Genomic DNA, 13,830 nt, shown 5'->3' with positions numbered 1-13,830 from the left:
TCTAGCATCCCCTTATCTGGTTTGTTACTACTTTCTCCTGTAATGCCCAATTCCTAATTAGGAGATCATGATTTATTACTTATTATAGTGAATGCCTGAAAACATTTCTCCATTAAGGAGCCCTTTTAGACCCCAAAGTCTAGGTCTTAACACATCCCAATCACTGTCTTTCATGGCTGTCTTAAGTGGCCATAAACAGGCTACAAAGTTCTTATGGACAAAGACTTTCTCCTTTTCTTCTCTAAGCACAGGGCCAACACCAACGACAGGGCTTTTCTGTGCAAGTCTTACTAGATAAGATCATTAGTGTGCTAATTTTAAAACTAAAGTAGCATTACAATCATGATTTCTTTTGATTAAAAAGAAATGGAAAAGGGAACCCTAGATACAGACTGTGCATAGCCCAGTCCTTTAACTAAGAAAGAAGCAGACTCTTGTTAACAGCCGAGGCTAGATTCACTGAATACATACCTGCTATGGAGAGACTGACCAAACAATCTGGGGCTTTGTCAGGTAAAGGAGCCAGCTGAATGCTACATGAGAAGATGCATTTGTAAAGTCTAGCTAAGATTACTGCAATTTTAACTACCAAAATCCATCAATTTTACCTCTCAGCATGCTCTTAAACTACGTCATGTTATTTTTTTTTATAATTAAAAAATGAAACAATACTCTCTAGGATGACAAATTTCTATGATAAGAGGAATCCACCTCTCTTGCAGGGATAAATAAGCAATCGCATATCTACTGTTTCATAGCACCTGCACGATTGCCAGACTAAAAAGACAGTTATATAATGGTGATGATGATGATGATGATAATAATGAAATAATAATAATAATAATAATAATAATAATAATTATTATTATTATTATTCTGGTTTCCTGACAAACAGCAATAACTCTAATTTTAAAATCTTCAAATTTCCCTCTTGTAAAATTCTTAGGGAGATAAACACTGTATTACTAAATGAATAAGGGAAATATGTACCAAGGATACTCTGCAAAAGGACTTCAACATCAAAATGAATAACTCCAGAATTGTCAAGTGGGATTATGTGAAATTAAAAGGTTCTGTATAGCAACTGAAGAATAAGGAACAATCTTAGTCAACTACACATCAATCGGGGCACTGATATCTAGAGTCCATAAAGAACTATATACCGCAAACCCCCAAATTACCCAATCATGGATGGGCTAACAAACTGAACAGAGAGTTCAAATGAAAGTTTTTCCAACACCTTTAGACATCAGTGACATGTACACTAAAATTGTTTTACAATTCTGTATCATTAACAGTCAGAAGAGCCCATTAAGAAAGAAATGACAAGAAGCAATGTTAGCAAGGATGCAGGGAAAGAGGAGGAACCCCGATACACTGATGGTGGGAATGTAAATTGTTAGATGCACTATGGAAATCAGTAGAAAGGCTTTTCAAAAGTTAAAAATATAACCATCATGATCCAGCCGTACTGCTCCTGTCTATACACAGAGGACTTCAAGTCAGAGACACTTGCACATCCTTGCTTATTTCTGAATTAGTCACAATAGTAAAGAAACAGACCCAGTCTACATGTAAATCAACAGATGAATTGTACATTACAATATTAAAAAAAATAACAAAGACCCAGAGACAAATACCACACGTTTATCTCATTTGCAGAATTGAAATTTAAGTGTGGATAGAAATGTGTCCAAGTGTGCGCAGGTCTCTCTGCATGTAAGTCATGAAACTAAAGAGTGGGAACTGAACAAAGGGAAAGAGAACAGGAATACGTGTGAGATGAAAGCAGAAGCAGGCAGGAAAGTAGGGTCAGCAAGAAAGAGGAGGTGAGTGATGGTGAGGGCGTTGTGGAGGAGGGGAATTAGAGAAAGTAGAATCATGCCTGTATGGGAATGCCGTCACCAGACCTGGTGTTTGAATTCTGACTGAGGGTGAATGGGAGGGAGCCCCCGGCGTTAGCCTGTCTCCAGAGAATATGCTGGAGGTTCAGCAGGAAGACAAGTTCGGAGCAGAGGAAGCTGAGGTAGAGTATGGGTAGGACCTGCATCAAGACAAACAGGGTCCGGAAGTAGGATGATCTGTGTGAAGAGAGGGTATCTTATTCTTTTGGGAAGTCACAGAACCTGATCACTGTAAACACTGTGTCCTTCACCTTCTTTGAGGGAGAAGTTGATCTGACACAAACAGTTACTCTGACTCCCTCAAATGCTGTTTTCTTAGTTAGGAAACCATGTTTCATAAGGAGCAGAAAACAAGTAAAATCAAAGCTCTTTATAAGTACTTTGTGGTGAAGTAAGAATTTAAAAACAAACGAAAAATAAAGGTTAAGAAGCCTTAAGTGAAAACAGAATGATGAAATAAAAACCCATGTAATTCAAGTCCCTGAAAACAATAAGTAAATCTTTCATGTATTTTGTTTTTAATCCCAAAAGTATGTTCTGATTTTTTTTTAATCCTCAGGACATCCTTTTGGGTTTTAAATTGTTTTTATTTTTTATGAACATTAAATCCAGGATAGGTATGGTAGCACATGGCTATAATTCCAGTACTCTGGAGTCAGAGGCAGGAAGATCACTAGGAGTTCAAGGCCAGCTTGGTCTACATAGCAAGTTCCAGGCTAGCTAGAACTACACAGTGAGACAATCTCAAAAAACAAAAACAAAATGCATACTGACTATGCATACTGACTACCGTACTTCGTATGATTTAGAAACTGTCCTTAATTTTCTCAACATTTTAAACCTAAGTAGAATATGAGATTTGGGAGGACATGGTTTTTACATGCTTTCCCTAGATGAGCATTTGGCCTTAAGGAGGAAGCTACTTGCTGGCTGACTAAATGCACGAATGAACAAACTTTAATAACTGCATAGTAATGGTGTGAAATGCACATGCCTAACCGGCATAAAGTAAACACACATTGCTTAACTTGTAATCCAAACCTTCCAAGTGCTTCAGGGAGAATGCCAGGCTTTTATCTGATGATTTTTGTATACTTTTGAGCACGACAGTGTTTGCAAATGATGGCTCCCGAGAGACAGGTCTGAGAGCACAGTGCTGATTAGCCCAGTGTAACATGAAACAACTCTCCTGATGTGCTCAACACTCTGGCTCTCTCTTAGCAAGGAGCACATCCCCTGTGGAGGGGAAGGGTGATAGCCAAGATTAAGGTACTAATGCATGATCTTTTAATGCTTTGTAGCAACAGCAGGGCAACACTTAAAAGCTTCCTTTAACTGTATCACCCCCTCCACATACACACGCCCTGGGTAAGTACGCTGCAAGGTGCTGAGAACATAAGGATGATGAGAAGGTAGCGTCACACCATTAATAATTCCTTTGTCAGTGTCAAATTCTCCTGCAACATACACGGCACTGAATACCAAAGAAGCCCTTGTGAAGTGGTTACTATAGGTGATGATGGCTTATCCTGCAGAGAACTCGGGAAAACTAAATTATTCTGAATTCTCAACAGGAAGTAACAAGAGAGTAAATGAAGAAAGACAGAGATGGTCATAATACTGGCCGGTATTACACTGTCACAATACTAATCTGCTCGTGATTTAAAGCACATGAACAGGGCTAAGAGGGCCTTCTAGTCACCTTGTAAAACACTCCATGACTTAAGAGATGCAAGCTGTCTGCCTGAGTGTTTATAGCCAAAGAAAAAGAGAAGCCAAATCAAGTCCATGAACTCTGTGAGCTTCTGGTTTTCCTGCAACACAAGTATTTCTAGCCATTCACTAAAGTTAAATAAGCAGTACTATATTTATATCAAAAAATGCTACAGAGAAGAGTGGTTCAGTTATACCCTGTGTGTTCTGGATCTGAATAAACCGTTACCTCGGTCACTTTCTTTGAATTTGGGTCTCCCCCAACAGCTTCCTTAAAATCGCTACCAATAAAGGCAACCAGTATTTGTAGATCCCTCATTATTGTTTTTTAACGTGCGACACAAGAGTGAACTAATGGGGATAAAGCACGGATCTGATTAACTCAGTGGTGAGAACAATCCCCATCCCCACGCACGTGCTGGGACGATCAAATGGCGGAGAAAAGGGGGAGAAGGAAACAGTTGTGCTTTTCAACTTGAGGCTCCAGGGAAGGTCCCTGTGGGTCACCGCTGGACAGACAGCCACAGTGAATCTGTGTCAACATGTCTAGACACGGCAGGAAATGCCCTGGGCCAGATGGGATGGTTGATACACAATTCAAGAAGGGTCTCCAATGCCTCCTCCATCTATTTTTATTCTGTGCACTGTGCCCCTTGCTAGTCTGGCTGGGCACTTTCCCCTACACTGCTTCTTTACTTTGGAAACTTTGTAATACGAACACTAGGCCTACAATCTATCAAAGTCAAAGCACTAAATATTCCTAATTTATGTAAAAATGCCAGATATTGAACTTGTGTGTAAACTTCAAATGATTTATCAAGCAAGACATGCTAGCACAGGGCACAGGAAATGAAAACCCTTAAAGGATCTACTAACCTCATTATATACTTCCATACACACACAAAAATAGTGTCCTTTTCTCCTAGGCTGAGCCAGATAAGCTCTTACATATGTCAGTCTCCAAAATGAAGTATTGGAAGCTATGAAAGCAATTTCATAGACTCTCCCCACCTGGATACAGAACTCCCAACTTTCTTATTCTGTTCCTCACTGTGGTGTTTCAGGATGCAATCCAACCTCAGACTTCTGATCACTTTTCTTGAGCACCCCGGCTAAGGTAATATGGGTTCCATATTACCCGCTTGCTAGTAGGTCTCTCTAAACTTTAACTAACTACAATACCATAAGCAAAACACCCCCAGTTTCTTGGAATATGTGATTTCCCCAGGAATGCAAGGGCAGCCACCACACTAGCTAGGATAATACACACTTCCTGTTTGGGTTTAATAGTCCTCCTCATCACAGCCAGGGGCCGCTGATAAACTACTGGGTACTAAGCAACGGCCTATGAATTTAACATTCAAGAAATCCCATTAGGAAAGCACTATTGTCTTCATGAAGTCCGACTAGTTAACAGCTATAAGAGAAATTACATGACCAGACTGATACAGCACAGCCAGGATTTCCACTCAGATCGTCTAACTTCAGAGTCTGGCCACTCAGCAACAATGAAAGGGTGTACAAGACACAGGTGATATGTGTCTCACAGACAGAGAGGTTCATAGCCATTTTACTGTTCAGTATGAATCCGAATTTTTAAAAAGCCTGTGCTTTACCAATTGTATTCAGTACTTCCTCTCTCTTAAATGACAGAATTGGACTGAATAAAGCATAATTGTAGGCAAAACAAAGCATCTATGGAAATGAAACCTTTCAAGGAAAATTAGTTTAACTGCATGATAGTAGGAAAAAAAAATCCAACTTCAGAAAAGTATGTAAAAAGGATCAGCAGAAAGTAAACTTCATCTATGCAATTACTAGAATTAAGCACACCCTGCTGCTAAATTCTCAGCTAATAGCCCATGCCAGCAGCTGGTATGTATGAGCAGCCTTCAGTGGCTAGGGACCAACTGGTGGTACTCAGGCCTTGTTAAATGCATTCTCTGATGAGACCAAAATAAAGGAATGAATTAGTCCCAAGACAAAATTCCAATGGTAATTAATGAAGGCTTAGAATACAGCAGTAAACAAAATAATGAAAGTTTCAGGTCAACCACTAAACTATGTCAAGTTCACCGGCCAGGATTATTTACACACTGATGCAGATGAAGCAGCATGTATGAAGGCAAGGGAAGTATTAATATAGAGTTGCACAAGCCTATGAAATCACCACATATGACTCTTGGTCCACTTGGTACAGGAGCCGATTCTTAAATGCCAGCTAAAGGAGAGCGTATGGCATATACTGCCAGTTCCTTCTCTGTAACCGTTGCAATCCTATGTCTAATCCTAAGTTTCAGATAGTTCCCATCCATACCCTCCCCTCTTCCTTTCTCAGGGCTAGTCTCACATCTGCAAACCCAAGTCTGTTTCCTGATGCCCTTCTCCCAAGAAGCCTGCAGACATCAGTGACTTACCCTCTCCCTCTGTGTGGCCTCTTCATCATTAAAGGATCCTTCCTGTCCAGTCTTCACAAGCTCAAGCTTCTACCACTCAAGGTCTTAAAAGAATGAGCCCTACAGAGGCCCCTTGACACTCAACGGCAATCACAACTTGACTGGGGAAAACAGCACATTAGGAATACCACAGACACAAGTGTGAAGGAGGGACGGAAAACGCTGATTCCTATACAGCCCACCCTGTTAAAGTACCAGCTTCACTTGACTCTGGGCAAGGACTGTAGGCTGCATCATCTACAAACAAGGGAATATTGGTAGTGTATTCCTCATAGGGCTAAGTCAGGAAATATTTTTAAATGAACTTAGAACAGTGTTTGGCATATGAAAACCATTATATAGGTGTTTGCCACATGAATATAATAAAATAAGATACCAAGGATGCAGATAGCAGACCCCCTCCTTGCCTTCCCCAGTCACACCTTGTGGGATGAGGAAATCAAAGTTCCAGCCAGATAAATGCTCTCTAAAAATATTTTGCTTATGTGAAACAATGTGGCAAACCTATTTTTCAAACAAATAATTCTCAATAGAAAGAAGTTGTGTGAAGGTTATATTGGCCTTAAATGAATACTAGTCTGTAATTTTCAATGATCACTAGGTTCTGGACTGGTGTGCTATCCAAGTAAACCAGAATGATGAGGTGTAATGTAGGCACATGCTAGCCAGATGCTGTCAGAACATGCCTGCATCCTTACTGGTGTTTACAGGAACGAGGGTCCATAACATGATCAGAGGCCCAATCTTCTGGGTAGTCCTCAGGAAGATTCAATAACTGTTTAAAAATCTAAAATCAGGTTTCATAAACAAAGTCACAGTCAAATGATGATTGATGGAAGCTTGAAAAAATCTACCTTTGCTGGTACTTAGGAGATATTACACACTTCACTATTTTGCTGAATGAGATAGGAAGGTGATATCACATGTTGGCCTCCTTTGTACTGGACGCCTGTGAGGACAGAATCTGAGTTTTTGGTCCCTGGCAGGGATTAGCAGCTGATACTACTTCACTTGTCTTAAGGTACCCTGCGAAGGGCTGGTGAGGTTGTTCAGAGGTAAAAGTACTTGCTGCACAAACCTAGTGACCCGGATGTGACCCCTGAAAGGAATGTAAGGATGGAAGGATGCTGTGGGATATTCATACAGCGGGTGAAGATGTGTTGCTGTGATTGGTGTAATAAAAAGCTGAATGGCCAATAGCTAGGCAGGAGATACAGGCAGGACTTGCAGGCAGAGAGAGAACTCTGGGAATTAAAAAAGGAGGAATCATCAGCCAGACACGGAGAAGCAGGATGGGCAGTGCAGAGAAAGGTAACATCACATGGCAGAATGTAGATCAATACAAGTGGGCTAATTTCAGTTATAAGAACTAGTTGAGAACAAGCCTAAGCTAAAGCCCAAGCTTTCATAATTAATAATTAGTTTCCATGTCGTTACCCGCGGGCTGGCGGTCCCAATGAAAAAGTACTACTACAGAAGGAGACAGCTAATTCCTCAAAGTTGCCTCCTGACTTGCACATGTGTGTCGTGACATGTGTACAACCCCCACATATCATGTAGAAACAAATACAATAACAAATTCTTTGGGCTGGCTGAGTGCTCAGAGGACAACCTGCTGCTAAGCTCAAAACTCTGATTCTCTTCCAGGGACTCACACGGTGTAAGCAGAGAATGGAGGAGAGGACAAGCTTGACAAGTGGTTTCTGACTTCCCATGTGCCATAGTATGCTCCCACGAATAAAAAAAGGGAAAAATGTTTTAAAAGAATCCCCTGAAAGGATTCGACTTCAGAAACCAACTTCTGTAGCACAGATTAGTTCTGGAGCCTTGTGCTAGTTTCAGTATTTGTATTATCAGTGATGACATTAAAACGCCATGTGAAAAGAAACTCATGGTGCTGACTGATTTTGTCAACTTGACACCAACTAGAGTCACTTGGGAAAGCTCCGCTGAGGAACTGTCTCGATCAGACTGACCTGTGGGCAAGTCTCTAGGGCGTTTTTCTTAATTCCTAATTGACATAGGAGGGCCCAGCCTCCTAGGCATTGTGCCATCCCGAGGCAGGTGGCCTGGGCCATGTGCAAAAGTAGCTGAGCAGACAGAGGAAAGCAGGCCAGTGATCAACTGGTCTCTGCTTCCGTTCCTGCCACCAGGTTCCTGCTTGAGCCTCTGCTTCGGCTTCCTTTGATGATGGACTGTAATCTCTAAGCCAAAGAAGCCCTTTCTACCCCAAGTTTCTTTGGGGACTGCTGTTTATCACAGCAACAGAAACCAAACTAGGATTCCCACAATGCCCTACAAACACAGTTTACATCTATTGTTCTTTCTTCTGAAACAAAGCAACAATAGAGTGAAGAGCCAGTACATTGAAAACTAATCAGTAAGTTACCCATCATGTTTATGGTTATAAGTACATTAAAAATAAACTTTGCACATATTTCCTAGAAAATGAAGGAAATAGTCCTACATTACCTTCTGTTTATGAATCAATATGTGTGGCTTAGAAGTGCTAAAGATTATTTTAATAAGTACTTCAAAAGCATTGTACAAATGGATCACTATGTGTGATTCAAGTAATTCCATCCTAATTCATAATTTTAATGTGAATTTTTAGTTTAAAACAAAGTGCTTTATGCTTCAATTAAAAATAAACACAGTTCTCATAAAGTCACAGTAAGAGATCAAATGTTTGACTGGGTACACAAAATATAACATTTACTCTAATTCTTTTCCTAAACATCAAAATCTGGGCTAGGGGTCTCACTTAGCATGCACAAGGTCTGAGATTTGATTTCTCACACCTCAGAAAAGTCAAGACTTCTAATGAAAAGCTTGCCATAGAGTAGCACACCAGGGAAGAGTCAGCCCTGAGGATGAAAACAGCACAAACTTTGTCCTGTTTCACAGCTCTGATACTTCAACTGGAGCATCTGCAAGCATGAAGTTCTTCCTTGGTATCATCAATCCAGACACAGGAAGATCCATGTTATTATTTACTGTCAAACTGAAAGATGAAATGTGCTGACTTCGGTAAGTAAACATGATACCATAAAGAACTTTTATCTTCTTGGCATTATCAACACAAAGTAACTAAAACAAAACTGGCTTGGTACTGGGGTCATCTTTCATTTAAGCCTACTTAGGATTCTATAGACCTTTTGATTTCCCAGAAATTCTCAAATCTATCCAAGCTTAACGGAAATATCTAGAGGGCAGGTAAATCAGAAACTCAGAGCTCTATAAATGAACTGAGACAGTAGACGAAAAATGTATCTGAAAGCATGCCAATTGTAAACATCTACCATGGTTACATCAAGAAACTCAAGTTCTGTGTCACATGCCATTACCTGATTGGGCGATTCTCTTTACTGTCAAAGAGTGAGAAGATGACCTCCAGCTCCTCTCCCAGGTTGGAACACATGAGGCTCTTCATCTGGACAAAGAGGTGGTGACTGCTGGCCTGCACTGGGGTGTCTTTCTTCCGATGTCGATGCTCCATCTGAATGATACACACACCAGGAAAAACACGATCAGAGCAGACTGAAGAACGTAACGGCACAAAACTGTGGTGGGATGGGGATTGAGATAGTAAAGTTTCTTCCCATGCTAGATTCAGTATCTAATCTAAATTTCAAATTTTCTTCTAGCATCTGCGTTAAGATGATCAAGGGCTCTTGCTTTAAGATCTTCTTTAAATTTTAACCTTAAGATGGTATCAGCTCAGGGCATAGATCTGGGAGGGAGGAAGTTCAAAGGATTTCTGCTGATACCAATCAGCTTTCAGGAAGAGAACAAACCTGTCATCCTAGAGAACAGACAGGAGAGCAGGCCTGGTGGTGCAGTTTGTAATCCCAGCTGCCTGGGAGAAGGAGGCAGGGCGATTTCAAGTGTAAGACCAACCTGCCCACAAGGTGAGTTCAAAGTCGGACTGGGCAACACTTGCTGAGACCACCCCCCCCTCTCCACACACTCACTCACACACACACACACACACTCACACACTCCCTCGAAGAGTGATGAAAGGGGAAACACTATGTTGTCAGAGAGCCCCCCAAAATAATTTGACTGGAGCCTGGGAAGGCCAAAGACTCCTTGGAAAACTGTCCCAAGCAAAGTACTAGGGAAGGAGCAAGAATTCTGGTCTCTCCACTAGAACAGGACTTCCCAATTTGATTGTTGTGACAGTTCAGGTTATTTCCTCTTGTAATCCTTTGGAGGCTGATAGGTAAACACTTCCAGAAAACAAAACAAAACAAAACAAAACAAAACAAAACAAAACACAAAGACAGTGAGAATACCATGGCAATGTAAAAATTTGCACGGGCTTCTAATTCTCTACTGTCATGCACATATTGGCCCAGCTGCCCACTGCTGCCAGTCTGCTCAGCCCTTGGATCTCTACCTGAGAAGCAGCGATGCAGGAGAAGAGGGCTAGGAAAGGCTCTGGAGATCCTGGGCACTAACAGAATGGGAAGTGGTGAAGCAAGGATTGTATGGTCACTTTCACGTCATAGACGGCCAACTGTTACCCCATCTGAGACTCGTGGTGAAGAAAGGATTCATTTTAGCACTAGGAATTTGAACTCTATGGCCATGGGCAGTTGTTAGTGGTGAAGGCACACAACCACATTTCTATATCAGCTACCTTTTAAGGCTGGTAAATAGAGTTTAATAATACCAAATGACTGGCTAACTTTCAGGACAAATGCCATTTTTTACAATTGACAGTTGTTAAGTGCAATTGGATAGCATCATCAGAAAGTTTATGCACTTCTTTTATTCTAAACTACCTAAAAGCAAAAGATCACAAACAAGTAACCCACTAAACACATCTTTAGTCACCTCATACTCACCAGGCACACTGGACATCTCTCTGTAAAAGTGAAGCTACACACATACACACACACACACACAAAAGTGGACCTCATCAGCCATAACTATTAGAAAAAAATTCTTGAAGAAAAATTGACTACGGAAGGCAGGGGAAGCAAAATTGTCCCCCGTTTTCTGTGAGACTTGCTCTATTGTGTGCTTTCAAAATCCTTGCACTGTGGCAAAAGACACATCACATGCTCATACAACTAAATCCCTTTAATTCAAAAGGAAGTCCTTTCCCCAAGGATTGCCACTCACTTGCTGAGTTACTTAGAAACCTCCACATATGTATAGTCTAGAGTGGAGCACAGCACAAGCTACTCCAAAGACATGAATGGCTACCAAAGGCCAGAGTGGGAGCCAGACACCAATGTCCCCTGTGAAGAACTGACCTCCAGGAGGTGTCTGCTCTTGACCTCAAGAGTACAAAGCTTCCAGCATCAATCATGGCATTCAGTATGAATCAACAGGAAAAAATCAACTCCCTTACTCATGCAAATAATGTAATAGATCTAGAGCGGAGGTTCTCAACCTTGACTGCACTTCAGAGTCACCAAGAGAGCTTTTAACAAATACTTAGGCCCAGGTCCTGTCCCAGAACAATTAACTGGGAATTTCCAGGGGTGGGGGCTTTTTAGGAGCTGTAGTTTTAAAGGCTCCCCGGGTGGCTCTAATGGGCAATGAGGGTTGAGAGTTATTGATGGAGATCATATGTGGAGAGCTGTGAATCGCAGCAGACCGAAAAAGGGATTGCTGCATCTGACGGGTAATTAATTACTGTCCTGGAACCTACCTTGCATGCTAAGAATAAGATTCTGTGCTACATGCCCATGGCACACACCCTTTTGTCTAGCACTCCTTAGCACACAGTCTCCACTCCATTCTTCCAGATCTGGGATGGATTTGGATTTTAAAGGGTTATGATTACTTGCTTATCTCTTGGTAGTTCACTATTTTTGAGGAGTGCTAAAAATGTCTCGGTGAAAAAAGCATCTCAGTAATGAATTAAAAGGCACGCTTATACTTCAGGAACTGTAACCTGATGGTAGCAACACAGACAATAACCCTTTGTAAAATAATGTACAGCTGCAGATGTACCTGACAGCTGTATTGCATCCACTGACACCTTATATTTTAACTGTAGCTTTTATTAGGAGAAGAAACAAATGCACTCCAAAGATTTCATTAACTCTAGCTGGTATTCCTCATGTGCTACATTAATTCCTGGATGAGTGGGCTATGTCCAGGTTTCTCAATCTTGGTGGAGGGAGTTGTAATGGGCTTTGGTGTGTATAGCAACCTCTAAATGGACTCTCTATTTACTGCTACCCCTTGTTGTGACAACCAAATTCTGTCCTCAGGTCAGCCAGTGTCCAATGTCCCCTGGGGTGGGGGGAGTAATACTCATTTGAGAACCACTGTTTTCTATTTGGCAACCACTGCTCTAGACCACTAAGAACTGCTAATAAGACAACAGGACCTTACAAACATAAAATGTCCCTGAAAAGATACTCTGCAGGCCCAAATAAGCAGAGATTCCAGCCAGTTAGCTTTTCTTCATAGCAGAACTCAGATGTGGCCTTTGGCAATTCAACCTTTGCAGGTAGATATGCGTTATCAAGGTAAGGTTTAGACTTTCCCACCTCAGATGGGCCTAAATGGGGGAGAATGATCTGCGAACAGGGCTAGCAAAAAATAAAACCAGGACCTTTCTCCCCAAGGTACAGTATCAATCTGGAACTTCTGTTTCAAGTGTGATACTGAAAAAAAAAAAAGAAGACGAAACCATTTTTTTCTGGGGACATTTACCTTCACCCCAAAGTCCTTGATCCAAAATGATAATATACTGTCAACCTCCATGGTCCTTGATCTAAAATGATAATACTCTGTCAACCTCCATGGTCCTTGATCTAAAATGATAATACCCTTCCAAACAAAAGCAAGGAACTGGTGATGGAGCCCCAACTCCTCTCCCTGGTGAAATCAAAGGCAGGCAGTTGCTGTCAGGTTGCACAAAAGGAAAAGAGCAGAGAGTGGCAGGATGCCTGATGGAGAGAGGACACAAGAAGAGGCTTGAGAAGAAGAAAAATAGCTGCCTCCCAAAAAGAACGTGTCCTTCTGACATTCATAAATACCGGTTCTCTTTTGGGGGGCTAGCATCTATATTTAAAAACAGGAACATGGAATTTCTACTGAGGAGACATTACGTATGTGTGTGCGCGTGCACGCAAAAATTGCTGTTTTATGTTCCTCGTCTGTAAAAAGATAACTTTGGACCAGAATCTGAGATATAAAATAGCAAATCACCCCCTTATTGTCTTTCCCAGAAATGGAAGACATTGCTAATCCATCAGGGCCTACATGAGATCCTAGACTCTCAGCATCATTGCCGTTCAGGCCACCACCATCAATAAAGTGTAATGTTAATAGAGGTGAAATCAATTGACACCCTATATATAATGCTAAAAGGAAAGACAGAGGCAGAGTTATATATAGAAATCCAAACTAGGGAAAAATGTATTGATGGCAGGCATTACTAGTTGGTCATCAAATATTTCATATCTGTAGCTAAATGTCCAGGTCCAACTCTTCTCTGCCAGGGACAGATAAAGGAAAGTGTTGTGTGGAACTTCCATGGAGACTTAAAGTAGCTTAGTCAACTGCAGTGAACCTTTGTCCTTACAACTCCACAGAGAACAGACACGGTTCTGTTGCAGGGTACAACTTCTGCAGCTCTACTGTACTTTGAGATGCCCTTGCTGTTCAATGTCAAGTACTACATGGCAAAAATATGTCTGTAGCTCTGTGCACATAATTTAGCCACAACCCAACTGAGAATTTTCTGCTTCTACATCATTGGAAAATTACATTTGTTATCAGGT

The 13,830-nt window shown here is 41.2% G+C and overlaps 1 protein-coding gene across 4 annotated transcripts in view; it reads right to left on the bottom strand.

Annotated features, from left to right (window-relative positions):
- Dock4 (dedicator of cytokinesis 4) overlaps positions 1-13,830 on the bottom strand; it is a 430,242-nt gene that overhangs the window by 206,635 nt on the left and 209,777 nt on the right. For all 4 annotated transcript variants that reach the window (XM_052738384.1, XM_052738382.1, XM_052738383.1 and 1 more), the window contains exon 8: positions 9,421-9,572. In XM_052738384.1, the coding sequence (XP_052594344.1) occupies positions 9,421-9,572 (152 nt within the window). The remainder of the gene's footprint in view (positions 1-9,420; positions 9,573-13,830) is intronic.

The sequence above is a fragment of the Peromyscus californicus genome, unplaced genomic scaffold (genome assembly GCF_007827085.1).
Source record: "Peromyscus californicus insignis strain IS unplaced genomic scaffold, ASM782708v3 Scaffold_15__1_contigs__length_86483966, whole genome shotgun sequence".
Lineage (NCBI taxonomy): Eukaryota > Metazoa > Chordata > Mammalia > Rodentia > Cricetidae > Peromyscus > Peromyscus californicus.
This window is presented reverse-complemented; position numbering and strand designations above follow the sequence as displayed.